Here is a 19362-nt window from a genome sequence, read left to right on the forward strand (position 1 = left end):
GAATACTAATACTACTGCCAGGTGTGGTGGCACATACTTGTAATCCCAGCATTTGGGAGGCTGGGACAGGAGGGTTCGCAGACAGTCTCTACTACTTAGTGAGGCCCTTTGCAACTCAGTGAGACCTTATTTCAAAATAAAGAATACAAAATAGAGTTGGAGATGTAGCTCGAAGGTAGAATGCCCCTGGGTCCCATTCCTCAGTAATGCAAAAAAACAAAAAAACAAAAAATAAACCAACTAACAATACTAAATGCTGGAAAAAATAATGCTTATACACTGTTGGCAGAACTGTAAATTAATATAGCTACTATGAACATCAGTATGGAGTTTCCTCCAAAAGACTAGGAATGGAATCACCGTATGACCCAGCTATAACCACTCCTCTGTATATTTTCAGGAATAATTAAAAAGTCAGAATATTATAGTGATACATGCATATTGTATTGTGATACAAATCACAATAGCCAAATTATGGAACTAACCTAGGTGTCTGGCAACAGATAAATAGATGAAGAAAATGTGCTATATACACACAACGGAGTTCTACGCAGCCATAAAGAAGAAATTATATCATTTGTAGGAAAGTGGATGGAACCAGAGAACATTATACTGAGATGAAATCAGTCTCAAAAAGTCAAGGGATGTCTGGCATGGTGACCCACGCTTGTAATCCCAGCGCTTGGGAGGCTGAGACAGGAGGACCGCACAGGTTCGAAGCCAGCCTCAGCTACTTAGTGAGGCTGTCAGCAACTTAGTGAGACTCTGTTTCCAAATAAAATATAAAAATAGGGCTGGGGGTATAGCCCAGAGGTAGAAAGCTCCTGGATTCCACCCCCCAGTACCCCCCCAAACACACAAAGTCAAGGGATATGTTTTCTCTTATATGTGGAAGCTAGAGAGAAAATAGAAAAGAAAGGGGACGCCGGGCGTGGTGGCACACGCTTGTAATCCCCACGCTTGGGAGGCAGAGACAGGAGGATTGCGCAGGTTCGAAGCCAGCCGCACTGGCTTTAAGAGACCCTGTTTCCAAATAAAAATATAAAGTAGGTCTGGGAGTGTAGCCCGGAGGTAGAAGGGCTTCCAGGAACCCCAGTACCACCAAAAAAAAAAAAAAAAAAAAAAGAAAAGAAAAGAAAAGAAAGAAAAGAAATGGGACTTCAAGATAATGAAGATATAGACCAGTGGAATGGGATCAGGAGAGAAGGGAATGGAGGGGGAAATTAGGCTTGAGGAGAGAAACAAACCAAATAACATACAAACAAGAGATTGTGAGTATATATGAATGCATCGCTTTGAGCTGCACTACAGTAAATAATTACATTGTACCAATAAAATTCTAAAAAAAATACCAAAACCAAGTGGAATTTATCCCAGGAATGCAAGGGTGGTTCAACATGAGAAAGAAAATCAATATGATATATATGAAACGCTGTTTCAAAATAATGAATAAAAATAAAGAATAAAAAATAGGGCTGGGATGTAGCTCTAAAGTAGGATGTCCCTAGGTTCTATCCCCAGTATGGGGAAAAAAAATCCAAATTGAATAGAAAGAAAAATGATCTCTACATGAAGATGAAATTATTCTTTATATAAAGAAAACGCCATAGTATGTGTGTACACATGCGCATGCACATACACACAAAAACTACTAGATAAAGTCAGCAAACTTGTAGATATGATGTTAACACCCAAAAATCCAGTTGTGGTTCTATAGACTAGCAATGAATGGTCTGAAAAAGAAATTAAGAAAATTCTACTTAAAATAGCATCCAAAACAATAATTTAAAAATATTCTAAAAATAAATATACCCAAAGAGGTAAAAGACATGAATACTAAACCTATCAAACACTGCTGTAAGAAATTAAATATATAGGCCATATTCATAGATTTCAAGACTCCCTAAAGTGTTTTTCAGATTTAATGCATCCTTATCAAAATGCTAAAGGCCTTTTTGCAGAAATAAAAAAAAGCAGATCCTCAATTCCTATAAAACTGCAAGAAGCCCTGTATAGTAAAAAATAATGTTGAAAAAGAAAAACAATGTAGGACCATTTATACAACCTGCTTTGAAAACTTAATACAAAAGTATAATAGCAAAACTGAGATTGGCAGAGAGGTAGACATATAGTCCAACGGAATAAAATTGAAAGTACAGAAATAAACCCAATACCCTATAGCCAGCTGACTTTCAACAAAGGTACCAAGACCATTTAGTAGGGAAAGAAGAGTGTTTTGAATGGGACCACTAATTAACTATAGAAAGAAAATACTTAAATACCAAAACTATTTTCATAATACCAGAACTATATTTGTCTTTTTCATTCTCATTTTATCACCAGTGTACAATTGAGTTTTCCAGAAGACATATGACCTGTAATATCCTAACATTAAAACAGAAGCAGGTATGAGAATAAAAACAACTTTAAGGCATTTAAGAGATTTTTTAATGCAAAACAATGCTGCTTTTCTCACTAAACATTATTATACAAAGTATGTTTTTCATAAATTTTTATTTATATTACCATGTAACGAGATACTATTTTAAAAATAAACGATTAAAACTTTTTTCTAAGTTCAAATAATATCGACTGGGTTTAAATCATTTGGAAATGTGTGGAGACATTCTAGACTGTCATACTGGCTGAGTACTACTGGTATCTAGGGGAAAAAGCAACCTTATTATTAGTGACACCGGCTAGATAACTATTTTATACATTGTAGTATGGTTGCATTTTGGCAGCATCCCTACCCCAACCTACCAGTTGCCAGGAGTATTACACCCACTCAGTTATGAAAATAAAGGAAAACAATCATAAATTGAGCTGCACTAAAATTAAGACCCTCCTTTCATTAAAAGATAACACTGAGAGGAAATTCAAGGCAAAGTAGGATATATTTTTAATAAATTTAATGAACTAAGAGCTTATAACTAGAACATATTAAAATTCCTAAAAACAAAAGGATAGAAACCCCAATGGAAGAGAAGAGGAGGAAAAAACTGGTGAGGTGGGAGAAGAAACTAAAAAAAAAAAATAAATAAAAAAAAATTATAAAAAAGTACTAAATTTTATTTGAAATCAGGAAAACTCATTCTCAAGAGGGGCTAAAATTAAAAAAAGACTGTTATACCAAGCATTTATGAGGATATAAAGCAACAAGAACAATCATATACTACTGAAGAGATCATACAACTATTTTGAAAACAATTATGTTACTTCACACATTGGTGACCCAGAATCATCATCTGGTATCCATCTAACATAAATGTTGCACATACACACTGTTTTACCTTTTTATCATGGCAAAATACCTGAGAAAAACAACTTAAAGGAGGAGATTTATTTTGGCTCAGTTTCCACGGTTTCAACTATGCTTACTTGGTCCCAGTGATTTGGACCTTTAGCAAAAGAAAACTCATAGCAGGAAGTGGTAGAACAACAGAACTGCTCCCCTTGTGGTGGCAGGAAAGGAGAGAAACAAAGTACAGTTCCCAAGGGGCTACTTTCTCAAATTAGGCTCCACTTTCTTTTTCTTCCTTCCTTCCTTTTTTTTTTTTTTTTTTTTTTTTGCGGGTCTGGGGATGGAACCCAGAGGCATTTGACCTCCAAGCTACACCCCCTATTTTTTATTCTTTATTTTGAAACAGGGTCTCACTGAGTTGCGGAGGGCTTCACTAAGTAGCTGAGGCTGTCCGCGAGCGGAGATCCTCCAGTCTTAGCCTCCCAAATGCTGGGAATACCAGCATGTGCCACCACACCACTCCTGGCTAGGCCCCACTTTCTGAAGTTTCTACCACCTTATGAACAGATTAGTCCACTCATGAGGTTAAAGTCTTCATGATGAAATGACTTTCTAAAAGTCCCACCCATGAACACTGCTACATTGAAGACCAAGCCATCAACACATGATACTTTGGGGGACATTCCAGATCTAAACTATAACATGACTAAGAAACATGTTTTTTTAAAAAATGTTCATGACAGCATTATTCAGCCCCCAAATCCTATAGTAAAAAGATAAATCATAAAATCGTAGAAGTGAATTGTACCTATATCTGACAATATTGAAGAATCTCCCAAAAATAATGTTGACCAAAATAAGCCAGGGATTAAATAGTACTACTGTATACTTCTATTTATATAAAAGTTCAAAAGCAAGCAAAGAAAAAAAACATTATTTGAAGTTAGCCTAGTGGCTATTCCAGGAAAAAGGAAAAGAATAGTGATTGGGAAAGAAAACACAGGGGTTCTGGCTTGCTGACAGCAGAAAATGTTTACTTTGTGGCAATTCACTGAGCTATAAATTTACACTTTTAACATTTTCCTGTACATATTTTATTTTAATTTCTAAAAATATATAAAGTGCTATCTTTTGTGTTTTATATATAACCTGGAAAGTAATATATTATTACTCTTTTTGTGTGTGTGTTTGTGTATGTGTGTGGTACTGGAAATAGAAGAGTATTCTACCAGGGGCATTCTACCTCTGAGGTATACCCCCAGCCCTTTCTTCCTTTCTTTCTTTCTTTCTTTCTTTCTTTCTTTCTTTCTTTCTTTCTTTCTTTCTTTCTCTCTCTCTCTCTCTCTCTCTCTCTCTCTCTCTCTCTCTCTCTCTCTTTCTTTCTTTCTTTCTTTCTTTCTTTCTTTCTGGTAGTACTGGGAATGGAACTACAAGGACATTCTACCTCCAAGCTACACTCTAGCCCAATATTTTATTCTTTATTTTGAAACAAGGAATCACACTGAGTTGCAGAGGACCTCACTAAGTACCTAAGACAGGCCACGAACCTGCAATCCTCCTGTCTCAGCCTCCCAAATGCTGGGATGACAAGCGTGTACCACCATGCCCAACTTTTTTTCTTTATTTTGAAACAAGGTCTCACTAAGCTGCAGAGAACCTCACTAAGTAGCTGAAGCTGGTTATGAACCTGCAATCCTCCTGTCTCAGCCTTCCAAATGCTGAGATTACAAGCATGGGCCACCACACCTGGCTGGAAAACAATATATTAGACAAATACTTATTATGGTATTAGTCAATTATTCAGGAGTAAAAATCATGTCTTGAAACATGATATATTTTCACTTCTTATACTTCAAGATCCTTTGTATAATTAAATAAAATGGGTAAAAGATCCTAAAAAAGAATGGCTTGGGTTTTCAATATACTACAGAAAAACCCATTAAATATCTTTAAATTTTATATTCCTAATGTTTTATTTACCTTGATCACCTGAAAAATTTCAGCTTTTTCACTTTACATAAGATAAAATAAAATACATACCTTGAAAAATGCTAATTAATATTAAAGCTGAAGATGTTTGTTACTAATATTTAAAATATTTTTCTTACATACAGACTTATAGGATTAAGGTAGAATGACAAATTACACAAATGACAAATTATACCTGAACTAAAGGAGATTTACCAAAAATGTATACCTACCCACTAAACTTAGCCTTGGCTTAGATTTTTATATTCCATCACATTTTAATAAGAACCATATTTCCCAATCCCAATAATTATTGTATCTGCACAACAAAAATGATACATTTTCAATATTAAGTTGCTCATATCAAATAGATCCCCTCTGAATTTAGTCATTTGTGAAAAACAACAGTTAACAACAGACAATCTAATTGATTTTAAGCTGTGTAGTGCCACCAAGTGGTAGCAAATTCTTTTCCTAAAATATCACCTGGAAGTAACAGAAAAAGATATACTGAAATATTATATTGGAATGGAAAAAAAACAATTGTATAATCTTGATGAAAGTTTAGAAACAAGAGAAGAGGTTAACTTTTTTGGAAAGCAGTTATATGTGTTATGACAGAATTATAAAGTTAAAACTTTCTTAGAAGGCAAGGAACTATGACTATAATGCTGTAGGATTTATATTTCAAAACCACATTTTCCTAAAAGATATAAGTGCACTCACGCACACAAGCTGAAAGAGCAAAAGGTCTGAAAGGTTTCCTAGTGTTCTGTTACCCTTGCTAGGTGTGGAGGGGGGAGGAGAAAGAGCAAAGGAGGAGTAGAGAAACAACTTGTGTTCTTTATCTAAAACCTGTGTTAGTTTGCTAGGACTGTTAGAACAAAATATTACATACTGGATGACTTAAAATAACAGAAATTTATTTTCACAGTCCCAGATGCTAGAAATCTGAGATCAAGGTATCAGTGGGGTTAGTTCCTTCTAAGGGTTGTGAGGAAAGGATCTGTTCTAGATCTCCCTTGACTTCCAATGGCCATATTCTTCCAATGTTTCTCCCATCGTCCTCCCACTATGAATATCTTGGTGCTCAAATGTCCCCATTTTATCAAAATACATGTTACAATTGGAGTAAGGCCCACCATTATCACCTTAACTCAGCATCTTTGTAAAGACCCTATCTCCAACCAGACATGGTGGCACACACTTGTAATCCCAGTACTTGGGATTATGGTTCAGAGATAGAACTCCCCTGGGTTCAGTCCCTAGTACCAAACACATACATACATACATACATACATACATACATACCCTATCTCCAAAACATACATATATACATATACATACATACATACATATATATATACACACACACATATATGTATGTATGTATATATCCTATCTCAAATACATACATATATACATACCACATACATATCCTATCTCCAAATCCTATCTCCAAATAAGGTCACACTCCGGGGAGTAGGAGGTTAGATCTTAATACAGAAATATGGGGTATGGTGGGGAGACATAATTCAACTCAAAACACTCCACTCTATATTTGAACTTGTGAGTTAAGAGTATATGTTTCTTACTTTAAAAAGGACAAAGCTAAGCCAGGCGTGGTGGCACACGCTTGTAATCCCTGTGCTTGGGAGGCTGAGACAGGAGGATTGCACAGGTTCAAAGTCAGCCTCAGCTACTTAGTGAGGTTCTCAGCAACTTAGTGACACCCTGTTTCCAAATAAAATAGAAAATAGGTCTGGGAGTATAGCCCGACGGTAGAAAGCCTCTGGGTTCCACCCCCAGTACCACCAAAAAAAAAAAAAAAAAAAAGGGACAAAGCTGGGTGTGGTGGCGCATGCTTATATTCCCAGCACTTGGGAGGCTGAGACAGGAGGATCACAGATTTGCAGCCAACCTCAGCTACTTAGGCCCTCCACAACTTAGTAAACCCTGTTTCAAAATAAAAAATAAAAAAAAATGGGCGGGGGATGTAGCTCAAAGGTAGAATGATCCTGGATTCCATCCCCAGTACCGCAAAAAGAAAGTGAGGCAGAAAGAGTAGGGACATATCTTTCCTCTAATATTCCAAACTAGGAAGCATTGGGGATACCAGAGGGACTCCCGATAATGGAAGGGAAATCTCAGCAAAGTTTGAATGAAAGGATAGGAGAGGAAGAAGGCTGAACTTGATTAATGAGGGGCTACATCCGAATATGTAAAATTATGAATATATAGCATGGTTACCCTGGACCATGCTATATTGTTGAGAGGTGGGGGGAGGGGAAACGGGGATGGGAGGGAGAGCGCACCAAGTACAGTTTAAATGTGTGCCATTTATTTTCAATTAAAAAATACTCCCCAAAATAGTCATATCTTTACTCATAAAAGAGTGAGGGGGAGGGAAAGAAGGAGGACAAAACATAGATCTTAAAGTTGGGGAGGGCCTCACTAAGTAGCTGAGGCTGACCACAAACCTGTGATCAGCCTCCCAAATACTGGAATTATACCATCAAACCTAGCTCAAAATATTTTATATCATGAAGTCCTACCAGCAAATGACAAATTTTAGTATTAAACTTTATCAAAATAGTGTCATATAGTTCATGTTCAATCCAATTACAATGTGCTTAGTTTTAGACTTCATCCTCTACCACTCACATGGGCCTCCTTGCTATTCTTTGACCATGTTTCAGGTACTCTACCTGCCCTTAATGTTCTCTACCTTAAGTTCTACCTCCAACCACATGTATGGACCAGTTCCTTCACATGTGTGCCTAATTATCTCCTTCATAATTCTTCCTAGACCATTCTAAATAAGATAGTAATTCTATTCACCTCTCTACTTATATTTTTCTTCATAGTTCATATAGAGCACACAGGTATTCTTACTAATATATTTGATTGGGTTTTTTTTTTTTCTCTCCCACTATACGCTTTTAGAAGACAAAGACATGTTTTTTTCACTGACATGTCCCTGGTATCTAAAATAGTAGCTATTATCCTTTCTCTCAGAACATAGCTTCAAATCCTTAATACAGCTGAAATAGTTGTGCTGGGCCCTGCATACCTCTCCACTTCGGTCTCACCCTTTCCTCCCACCAGTCCTCAGTGATCCAATTCACTAGTCACCTCTCTAAACCCCATTCATTTTCCTTCTAATCATAGGGCCTCAGTATATGCAGTTCACTTGGTTTGATATCCTCTGCTCTTTAACCCTGTATCACACAAATCTAGTTAACTCATAATCTCCCTTCAGATTAGTTCTCAAGGTCATTTATTATGGAAAGCCTTCCTCAACTCTCTCAAGTTCCTCTGTCATATGTTCTTGCAGAACTGCTCCTTTCAGCTTTCAAATATTCAAACTAGGCCCAAATGATTATGGTTTCTCTCCCTATGGAGCTAAGTTACAAGAAAACTCCTCCCCATGATTCCAAAAGAACCCTGCCTTATGTTGCATGAACTGTGTTTTGAGCAACTAGAAGGTGGTGGGCAGCCTAAATGAAGGGACACAGAAAAAAATAAGCTAACTATAAATGAACAATAAGTTGCTGCAATCAGTCAATTACAGAACTTAAAGCAAATTTTCCTTTTAACTTCAACTGGTTTCATCAGATACACTACATGGCTCTTGGTAGGCCCTCTATAGTCACCAGTGTGTGTACTAAAGATACAAATTTGTCTTTTTTTTTTCAAACTTATCTTAATATATTACTATACAATCAATCAAAAGTGTATGGAAAGCCGCATGTGGTGATGCATATTCAGAATCCCAGTACTTGGAAGGTTGAGGCAGGAGTATCACAGGTTCACAGCCAACCTCAGCTACTTAGTGAGACCCTCCACAACTTGTGAGACCCTGTTTCAAAATAAACAATAAAAAAATAGGGCTGTGAGTGTGGCTCAGAGGTAGAAGGCCCCTAGGTTCAATTCCCAGTACCACACACACGAAAAATAATTTGGTATTATAGGCCTTATATCAATTAGTGTATATATGTAAGTCATATTCACTCACATGCCTCATCAGTCATTTTTACCTTGAAGTAAATAACATCAAATATATATAAAGGAATTGATATGTACTAAAAATTTAAAAGGCTATATAAGCAATATAGTTCACTACAGGATAATATCAAAATGAGGAGAAAATAGGCAACTTATCTCCCACCCAAAAAAAATTAAAACCTAATCAACTAGCTAATTTCCTATATTTCAGTTTGGGGAGTGTATATTTCTTTTTCTTTTTTTTTTAATATTTTATTTTATTTTTTTAATTGATGCACTGTATTCATACATCATAGTGGGATACAAACTTTTGTAGACATACATGCACACAACTCCCAGTCAGCCCCCACCCGATCCCCACCCCATTCTCTCCCCATCCCTCCCTCCCATTCTTGGCTTAGTGGTTGACATCTAGTATTATAGCAATTTATCCAAACTTAAAAATGATAATCTCACATAACAGTTTCATTTGTCTGATACCAAGCTTTTGATGACTTAAAGATAACATTTCAATATTTCTTTTTACTTTCTTACCAGAAAATTTTTTTTCTATTTTTTTTAGGTGAAACTATCATATATTTATATATTTATTTTTCAGAAAAAAAAATCTATCCTAATATGGAATATGGACTCTAGATACCCAAAACGATCTTGAAAAAGAACAAAGCTAGAAGATATATATTTTCTGATTTCAAACCATATAAAGCTACAATAATTGAAACAGTGTAGTACTATTCTAAAGGCAGATATATAAACCACTGGAGTTAAATAAAAGCCTAGAGCTAAATTCTTCACTATATTGTCAAGTTATTTTTGACAAGGTTTCCACGAACATTTGGTGGTGGAAATAATAATCTTTTAACTAAATATTGTTGAAACATAATAATTACATGGAAAAGAATAAAGTTGGACCCTTACCTAATCCCATATACAAATATTAACTCAAAATAGATAAAAGACCTAAATATAAATCTTAAGACTATAAACTTTTAGGAGAAAATCTGGGTCATAAAACCTCACAATATTGAAATTGGCAGTGATTTCTTGGATATGATTTCAATGACACAGGCAACAGAAGAGTATACAAACTCCCTAAAAAATAAAAAAAATATTGTATATCCAAAGACAATGTAAACAGAGTTAACAGTTATTAATAGAATGGGATAAAATATTTCCAAATGCTATATCTGAAGGTATATTAATATTCCAACTAGAAATCCTAAAAATTAACAACAATAAAGGCAAACAATACTATTTAGAGATAGGTAAAAGACTAACATAAATAATGAATCTCCACAGATAACCAATCTTAGTTGTCTGTTGGATGGAAACTCTTGTTTCTCTGGTTCTGGTGTGTGTTACCTATTTCTTCTTTGTAGTTAATCTCTTTGAGTATTTTCTCTAGCGCTGGTTTTGAAGACATAAATTCCTTCAGTTTCTGTTTGTCGTGGAAACTTCTTATTTCTCCATCTAATTTGATGGAAAGTTTTGCTGGGTAGGAAATTTTTGGCTGGAAGTTGTTTTCTTTCAGAGTTGGGAATATGTTACTCCAAGCCCTTCTGGCTCTCATGACTTGATTTGGGAAGTCTGGAGTGATTCTAATTGGTTTGCCTCTGAATGTCACTTGGCCCTTTGTTTTTGTTGCCTTTAAGATTCTCTGCTTGGCTTCCACATTGGTCATTTTGACAATTATGTGGCGTGGGGATCCTCTTCTCCGATCCTGTCTAAAGGGAGTTCTATAAGTTTCCTGGATCTGTGTATCAACCTCTTGCTCTATGTTTGGAAAATTTTCTGCTATTACTTCCTTGAAGAGATTGTTGATCCCTTTGGTTTCACTTTCTTTTCCCTCCTCTATTCCAATTATTCTTAGGTTAGCTCTCTTAAAATGGGCCCATATTTCTTCAATATCAGATTCCTGCTGTCGGATATTTTTTCCTAGATTAGAAACTATGCGTTCATTTTTGGAATGATCATCTTCTAAGAGCAAGATTCTGTTCTCCATGTGGTCTAATCGGTTGTTTGTGCTTTGAATTGAGGCCTTTACTTCATTAATTGCATCCTTTATCTCTTTTTGGCTCTCTCTGAGTTCTTTTCGAAGCACCTCTATTATTTCTACAGTTATTTTCCTGATTTGATCTTCTAGAAATCTGTTTTATCGGGTTCTGATGTTGTGGGGTTGTGGGCATTCATTGCTCCAGTATTATTCCTCTTTCCCATGATTTCGGAAGTTTGTGTGCCTTCTCTGGGTTCTTCCCTTAGGTCACTATGACTTCACTTAAGGTGTTCTGGATCTCGAGTCAGTAGTATCTCAGACCCCACTACTCCTTTACTGGGTTTTATCACAGAGTCTCCAACCCAGAGAGTCGAGAGAGGCTGCTTTAGACTGTGGGGAGTGCCAGGTTGCACGTTCTCCTATGGTGTGATATCTCTGCCACCGCCCCTCCCCCACTGGGTCAAGTCCCAGGGAGTACAGTACTGGGATTTCTCCTCTGTGGCCCGCAATTTGACTCACTGTTCTTGAGTACGCAGATGTAGCTGTACTGGATTCGGTGAATTCTCTGCTGCTGCCGCCGGTGGCAATATGGCCATATATTTCATTTTAATATGTGATGTGAGAAACAAGCACACTCTAGACAATGGTTCCAATACTATTACTACTTTTCTAAATTGAGAAAATAAGAATAATTTAAATCTTCATAGCACTTATTATTCTATCATTAGCTTCCTGGTATATAAACAATGACTATACCCAAACTGAACTATATAATTTTGACAGTAAGTACAAACTTACTGTTTCTTTAATGGTAATACCATAATGATAATTAAAATAGGTTAGAATAAATTCTTAAAACAAATTTGTGGGGGTAGGGGTGTTGCTGAGGGGTAAGAGTACAGTCTTAGCATATTGAAGCCCTGGATTTAATCCTTAGCACTCCCTACAAAATCGTGCCATAAGTACATAAAATTAGGGTTTACTGTAACTACTCCCCAGATTTATAGCTCTCTCCCTAAATACTTTAAGTATATACTGATAAATAAATGCATATTTATTGACCACAGCAAACCAAAAGTCACAAATCTGGTCAGTACATTACATCTTATTATTATATTTTAAAGTTATGGTTAAGTATTCATTACAAAAATCAAAGTCATCATCTTTGACAGATATTCTTCAGTAAGCAGCATCTAATAAATAATTCTGGGTAATTTAATTCACCCTATTAAATCATTTATGCAGAAGAATATTTTGAGCTCATTGTTACAAATTCACTTGTGTCCAGCCCAAATTCATATGTTGAACCCCTGAACCCAAACAGCTCAACATGTGACTGCGTTTGAAAACAGCAGAAACAGGCCATATTACTTTGGGAGGTCAGTTTTGTTTTGTTTTGTTGGTTGCACTAGGGATCAAACCCAGGAAATTCCTAGTACTTCTGAGCTACATTCCTAGCCCTATTTTATTTTTATTTTGAAAGAGTCTTGCTAGGTTGATAAAAATCTCACTATTTGCTGAGGCTGTCCTTCAACCAGCAATCCTCCTATCTCAGCCTCCCAAGTACTGGGATTAAAAGCTGCGCCACCACACCCCAGCAGAAGGTCAGTTTTTTACTTTCCCTTTTTCCCCTAATAAGCCTATTATGAGAAGTATCTTTCCTTATAGGGAGGGAAGAAATATTCGATAGGCACGCCAAGAAGAGTCCAAAGAAGCTGGGTGTGGTGCCACACGCTTTTAATCTCAGCATTCAGAAGGCAGAGACTGGAGGATAGAGGTTCCCTGAAAGCCTCAGCTACTTAGCGAGACCCTTTGCGACTCAGTGAGACCCTGTTGCAAAAAATAAAAAGACTAAAAAATAGAACTAGAGGTGTAGCACGGAGGTACAATGCCCTGGATCCAACTCACTAGTCACCTCTCTAATCCCCCATCCATTTTCCTTCTAATCACAGGGCTTCAGTATATGCCACTGCTATTACTTAATTGAGAAAATTTGATTAGATATTAAAGTATCATATTAGACATTAAAGTATCAATATTTTAGGTGGAAAGGGGCTCAACAGTAGGACATGTGCATAAACATTCATGAGGCCCTGGGTTCCATTCCCAGCCCCGAACAACAATAATCCCACAGATATTATCACATCCTTTCCTTACATTTTAACTCCCTCAATGGTTTCTCATTAATTTATTAATCCAAATTCCTTTTAAATGGTTTATAAAAGTGTCAATAAAATGGCCCAGCCATCTCAGGAAAAGCCACTCAACTCCCCACACCTTATGTTGAATTCTATACTCAAAAACGTGGGGTTTTTTTTTCAGTTCTACCAATTTTCCCTTTCACTTACCTCTCATCTTTTATATACGCTGTTTTTTTCTACTAAAAGTCCTTCCCCAAATTTCTATCTAGATAAATTATCAACTTCCTTCAAGTTTCAGTTTGTCATTCTTCTATAAGGTAATATTTCCATTTGATCATTCAATAAATATTTGTTGCCCTAGGTGCTTAAATATACATTAACAAATCAAACACATAGTGCCCTTACTTTTCAGGAACATAAGACTATCACAACACTGAAACTTCTAATTTCATGTCTAATAATCTTTCTTCCTAAGACTAGGAACTAGTATCAAGTATGAGCTAAAAACCAACAACCAATTCATGCACCATTAGATGAACCAATAAAACATTAAATGAATATTTACTGAACACCAATTAGATTACAGGGAGGCCTTTAGTCCAAAAGTTTCAAATATCACCTTTAACAGTCACCTCAAAAGAACAGTCACTAAGAAGTCAGAAAACTTAGGTGCAACCTTTACAACTATGCACCTTACCTCAAGCCATTATTATTCTGAACCTGATATTGTTAAGTGTAACTGAAATAATTAAATTAATACCAATATGAAGACTTTCACAGGATTATTTATTGATGGGTTTAAAATCAGATTTGTTATGCCGGACATGGTGGCACATGCTTGTAATCCTTGCGCTTGGGAGGCTGAAACAGGAGAATCACACAGGTTTGAAGCCAGCCTTAGTTAGCTACTTAGTGAGGCACTCAGCAACTTAGACTGTTTCCAAATAAAATATAAAACAGGTCTGGGAGTATAGCCCAGAGGTAGAAAGCCTCTGGGTTCCACCTCCAGTACCACCAAAAAAAAAAAAAAAAAAAAAAATCATATTTGTTTAAATAGTTCAAAAGAACAAAACTAAGAAGTAATTCAAAACAATGAATTTCAAGCCCAGCGTGGTGGCACACACTTGTAATCCCAGCATTCAGGAGTCTGAGACTAGAGGATCATGGTTTGTGGACAGCCTCAGCTGCTTAGTGAGGCCCTCTGCAACTTGGTGGGACTCTGTTTCAAAATAAAGAAGAAAAAACAGGGCAGGGGGTGTAGCTCGGAGGTCAAATGTCCCTGGGTTCCATCCCCATACCCGCAAAAAATATATATATATATAAACACCAATACATTTAAGAAAATGCCAATAAATTTGGAAATACAAACATCCAGTTAAAAGAAACTGCTATACGCCAGGCATAGTGGCGCACGCTTGTAATCCCCATGCTTGAGAGGTGGAGACAGGAGGATCTTGCTGGCTTAATGAACCCTGTTTCCAAATAAAAAAATATAAAATAGGTCTGGGAGTGTAGCCCTGAGGTAGAAGGGCTTCCAGGAACCCCAATACCACAGAAAGCAAGAAAGCAAGAAAGCAAGAAAGAAAGAAAGAAAGGAAGGAAGAAAGAAACTGCTATACAAAGTAATCTCTAAGAACTAAAATAAAAGTTCTCCCCGCCCCCAACTTTCCTAAAGTCATTCTCCAATCAAAACTCTACAACTTTTTTCAGGGCCCAATTCAAATGGTAAAGAAAATATTAGAAGTGAGGTATACCCATCAGCCTTTGAAGAGAAAAATTAGTTTAAAATCTTTATAGAGCCATATATATCAAGCAGTTTCATGGTTAAATTTCTCTGAATGACCAAATCAACAAGAAAACTAAACACACTTGACATGAGGATGAAATAAAAGATAATTGAGGTTCTATACTTGGTAATGATGTAAGAAAATCATGATACGGAGAGAAATGAATAGCATACGAAGGGGTCAACCAATATTCAACTCTGTTCAACCTCCACAGCAGAAGCTGCATTGAGGAGAAGATGCATCCCAATGGAGAACTTCGCCTTGCTTTGGACTTGCTAGAGGGCAGTCAAGCTTCAAGCATAAAAATCCCAGGTGACTACTACAGCCAACCCAACTAGCCAAATTTTAAATAAAAAGAACACTAGTCAAAATACTTTGAAAATTTAAAAATGCTTCATTCTTAAGAAAGTACATTCATTTATATATGTTGTATTACGTACCTATGATGACAAAATAAAATTTTCAATAAATAGCAAGCTTCCTAATTACAGGAAACAAAAATGTTACAGCTCAAGATTTCATCCTCCATTTTTCACTATCAGGGAGGAGGAAAAGTTTTCTTCACTTCTTGTATATGTGACCAATCTTCCTCATCTACTTATAATAGTCCAACACATCTTTGAAAATCTTCAAGTTAAATAAATAACTAGTAAAAACCCACAAAGAGAATATTCTAGTAGCAAATACTTCAATTTCTACAATATAAATGAATGCTTTGCTTGGAAATAGTAATCAAAGTCAATAATAGTCTTAAATTCTGAATAAGAGTATTATTAGTCGTTTTATTCAACTGGATTAAAAAAAGATTTAAAGGACATTCTCTCTTTCAAAACGCTTATAATGCTGCCTCTGGATTGTCTTCATTGGCTCCATATGGCCAAACAGCAATTAAAATGTCAATGCCCAATTCCCATTCCAGCCAGCATTCTGAATCCCTATTTGTCTGATGAGAACTATGTCCCTTGATTCATGTTTAACATTCACTGAGTACATAAAATATTCTAAGCATTATACTACTACGATAAATGAGACATGGATGGTGTTGGCTTTCAAAGAACTTACAGTTTAAATACAACCTATTGCAGTACAGGCAGGCCAACTTCAAAGCTCATATGATGCTTGGAATAGACTATTTCAGAAAATAACCTGGTAGCCAGGAGAAAAAGTATTGGCAATTGTTGGAGAATGTAACAATATATACTTGGGACTAGAACCAGGGCAAGAAATATATTTAGTTTATTTATATAATTCTAGGCCTGTGAGCACAGCTCTAATGAAATGATGCATGCCATGGTTACATGGGTTACATTTTATTCTACAGGTAATGAAGGACAATGAAAGAGACAGAGAGAGAGAAAGGGAAGGATTATACAAAGGTAGGCAAGTAAGGCCAGAGACTTAGATAACCTAATAAACAAAATTATAGACAGAACATATAAATATTTTATAGAAAGCTGGGCACAGTTGGCACATGTCTGTAATCCCAGTACTTGGAAGGCTGAGACTGACTGCAGGTTTGAGGTTAATGTGTAGTAACTTAGCAAAGATCCTATTTCAAAATGGAAAAAACAGAGGGGGGCAGGAAGTGTAGCTCTATGGTAAAATACCCCTGGGTTTAATCCCCAATTCCACTCACACTCAAAAATTATAGTTTATTTATATATATACATACACACACAGTAACATGGATGAAACTCAAAAACATGACAAAAGTAAGATACAAAAGAATATATAATTCTATCTCTATAAAGTCTAACATAGCTAAAACAAACTGCAGATAGAATTCAAAAAGACGCTTACCTCAAGGGAAGGCTACTAGATTGGAAAGGGAAGAACACAAGAAACTTTCTGGTATACTAAAATTTTCTCTATCTTGATCTAGATGAAGGTTAAATGTGTGAACATAGATAAAAGTTATTCAGCTCTATGATTTAAATTTTACATGTTACCATATGTAAATTGTACCATGATAAAAAATATATAAAATTGTTATTTTATATAACAACATAAAGTAAGGTCAAATAAGTTAAACCAGTTGTCACCCCACATGCGATCTCAAACTTAATAAGTAATGAGAACAAAAGCTCACTATATATTCAACTAGCAAACAAAATCTGTAAGTTTGTCTTATTCTCCATCTCAAGAAGATAGTGTTCTTTATATCAAATGCCACAAAAATAAAATACTTTAGAAAAAGAAATAGTCCAATATTAAGTAAAAAATAAAATATTTCTACATACAAAACCTACCACATAAAAGGTTCTATAATAAAAAATAAGCACTTATTCAGAAAAGAGTAAATAAACTAAACTAGAATTGTTAGTGCATACTATCAATGAAAGAAAATTTTTGCTTTGAAGTATGACTAAGTGATGGTTGAAATTACATTAACTATACATTACTCAATTATAGCACTTATCATCATAGGCATTTTTTTAAACAAACATTGAAGTCAACACATTTTGATACTTAAAACATTTGGATATTTGGTAGGATTAGAGAAAGACCAAGTAAACTGCAATTTTATGAATGTATTCTTTTTTAACTCTATTTATATTCTGATGCCATATTCACATGCCAATAATATGATTTTTAGCACCTAACAGCTTATATTCTTGAAAAAGCATTCTTTAACATGCTAAGCCAAAAGTACATAATCACAATTCAGTTTTTCCAGAGTTAAGAGTCTTAGAAAGCTATGTTAGAAAAGTCACTGAGTAGACATACCCACACACACACACACACACACACAAAAAAAACATTAAAACAATCATTTACAATTCTGAACACTACAGTAACTTTTTAATAATGACTTTTTTTTAAGTCACAAGTTGGAGGATTTCAGTAACAGAAATAATAAAGTAAAATTCACAAAAGCAAGGACTATTCACAATGACCATAATCAACTAAGGAAAGCAATGAAGCAGTTCAACAAATCTTGTAAATAAATAAATAGTGAAAAGTTAAGTAATCTTGAGGTTAAGCCAGATCGACTTGATTTGCTAACAGGTTAGAACAATTACTAGAAACTTGTTTGTTTTAGATAACCTCAAAGTAAGGAAGAAAACTAAGAATTTAGTTCTATAATTTCATAGTTGCTTTTTTACTCCTATCAAATCAATTGAGCTGTTTGTCAAAAAGTCTATTTTCACATTTTAAAATTTTACTAAAAAAAATCTTTGATTCTTGACTTTTGAAAGCACATTTTTAAAAACAAACTTTTTGTATTATTCCTACCGTGATTTGAAATATTTAACAAAGTAATCTTCTACTTACCCAGATTTTGTCTTATTAACATCTCGCTGCAAGAACAATCTCATCCGAAATTAAATGAAACCTAAAAGAATGAATATAAAAAACATCATTTAGTTTTGTTTTGGGTATGAATAACAGTATCTACAATACACTATTCTTTAAAGTTAAAAGCAACAAAACATTTTTTTCTTGATAAAGTATAAAAAAAGTAGTGTTATACTAGACCAATCTAAGTCTCAGAAAATGATCATTAAGTACCTTTTTTTTTGAGGAACATTACTATTCACAATGAGAAACAAACCTCTGGTTCTCTTCCTAAATTTTTCTATAACTTATTTTTATTAATAGTATGGCAAGGGCAATAGCTAAAATTAGTAGTCATCTCTCAGTATATGTAAGGAACTTGGTTCCACAACCCCTCAAAAAATCTGCAGATGCTCAAGTCCCTTATAGAAAATGGTGGTCTTTGCAGATAACCTATGCATATCCTTCTATATTCTTTAAATCATCTCTAAATTGCTCACAATACCTAATACAATGTAAATGCTATATAATAGCATATTACATATTATAAATGCTGTGTAATATAGTACTGTTTAGGGACCAAAGAGAAAAAGTCACAAACATTTTCCCCCTAAATATTTTCAATACAGGGTTGGTTAAATCCGTGGATACAGAACCCACGAATAAGGAAAGCTAACTGTATTTACTAATAAAACATGTTTTAGCCGGGCATAGTTGTGTATGCCTCCTAGTACTTGGGAAGGCTGAGAAAGGATGATCACAGGTTTGAGGCTAGCTTCAGCAATTTAGGGAGGCCTTTCCAAGTAAAAAATAAAAATCAGTTTGGGGAAGTAGCTCAAAGGCAGAATGCTCTGGGTTCAATCTCTAGCATCACAAATAAAATAGAAATAAATAAAAACGTAATCCAGGCGTGGTGGTGCACACCTGTAATCGTAGTACTTG

The 19362-nt window shown here is 35.3% G+C and overlaps 1 protein-coding gene across 3 annotated transcripts in view; it reads right to left on the bottom strand.

The window, feature by feature from the left end:
- ZNF644 (zinc finger protein 644) overlaps positions 1-18461 on the bottom strand; it is a gene marked incomplete at both ends in the record, with an annotated part of 55178 nt that extends 36717 nt beyond the window's left edge. For all 3 annotated transcript variants that reach the window (XM_080691748.1, XM_080691747.1, XM_080691746.1), the window contains one exon: positions 18418-18461. In XM_080691748.1, coding sequence (XP_080547874.1) covers positions 18418-18461 — 44 coding nt within the window. The remainder of the gene's footprint in view (positions 1-18417) is intronic.
- Between the last annotated feature and the right edge of the window lie 901 nt (positions 18462-19362).

The sequence above is a fragment of the Muscardinus avellanarius genome (genome assembly GCF_963383645.1).
Source record: "Muscardinus avellanarius genome assembly, chromosome: 3".
Lineage (NCBI taxonomy): Eukaryota > Metazoa > Chordata > Mammalia > Rodentia > Gliridae > Muscardinus > Muscardinus avellanarius.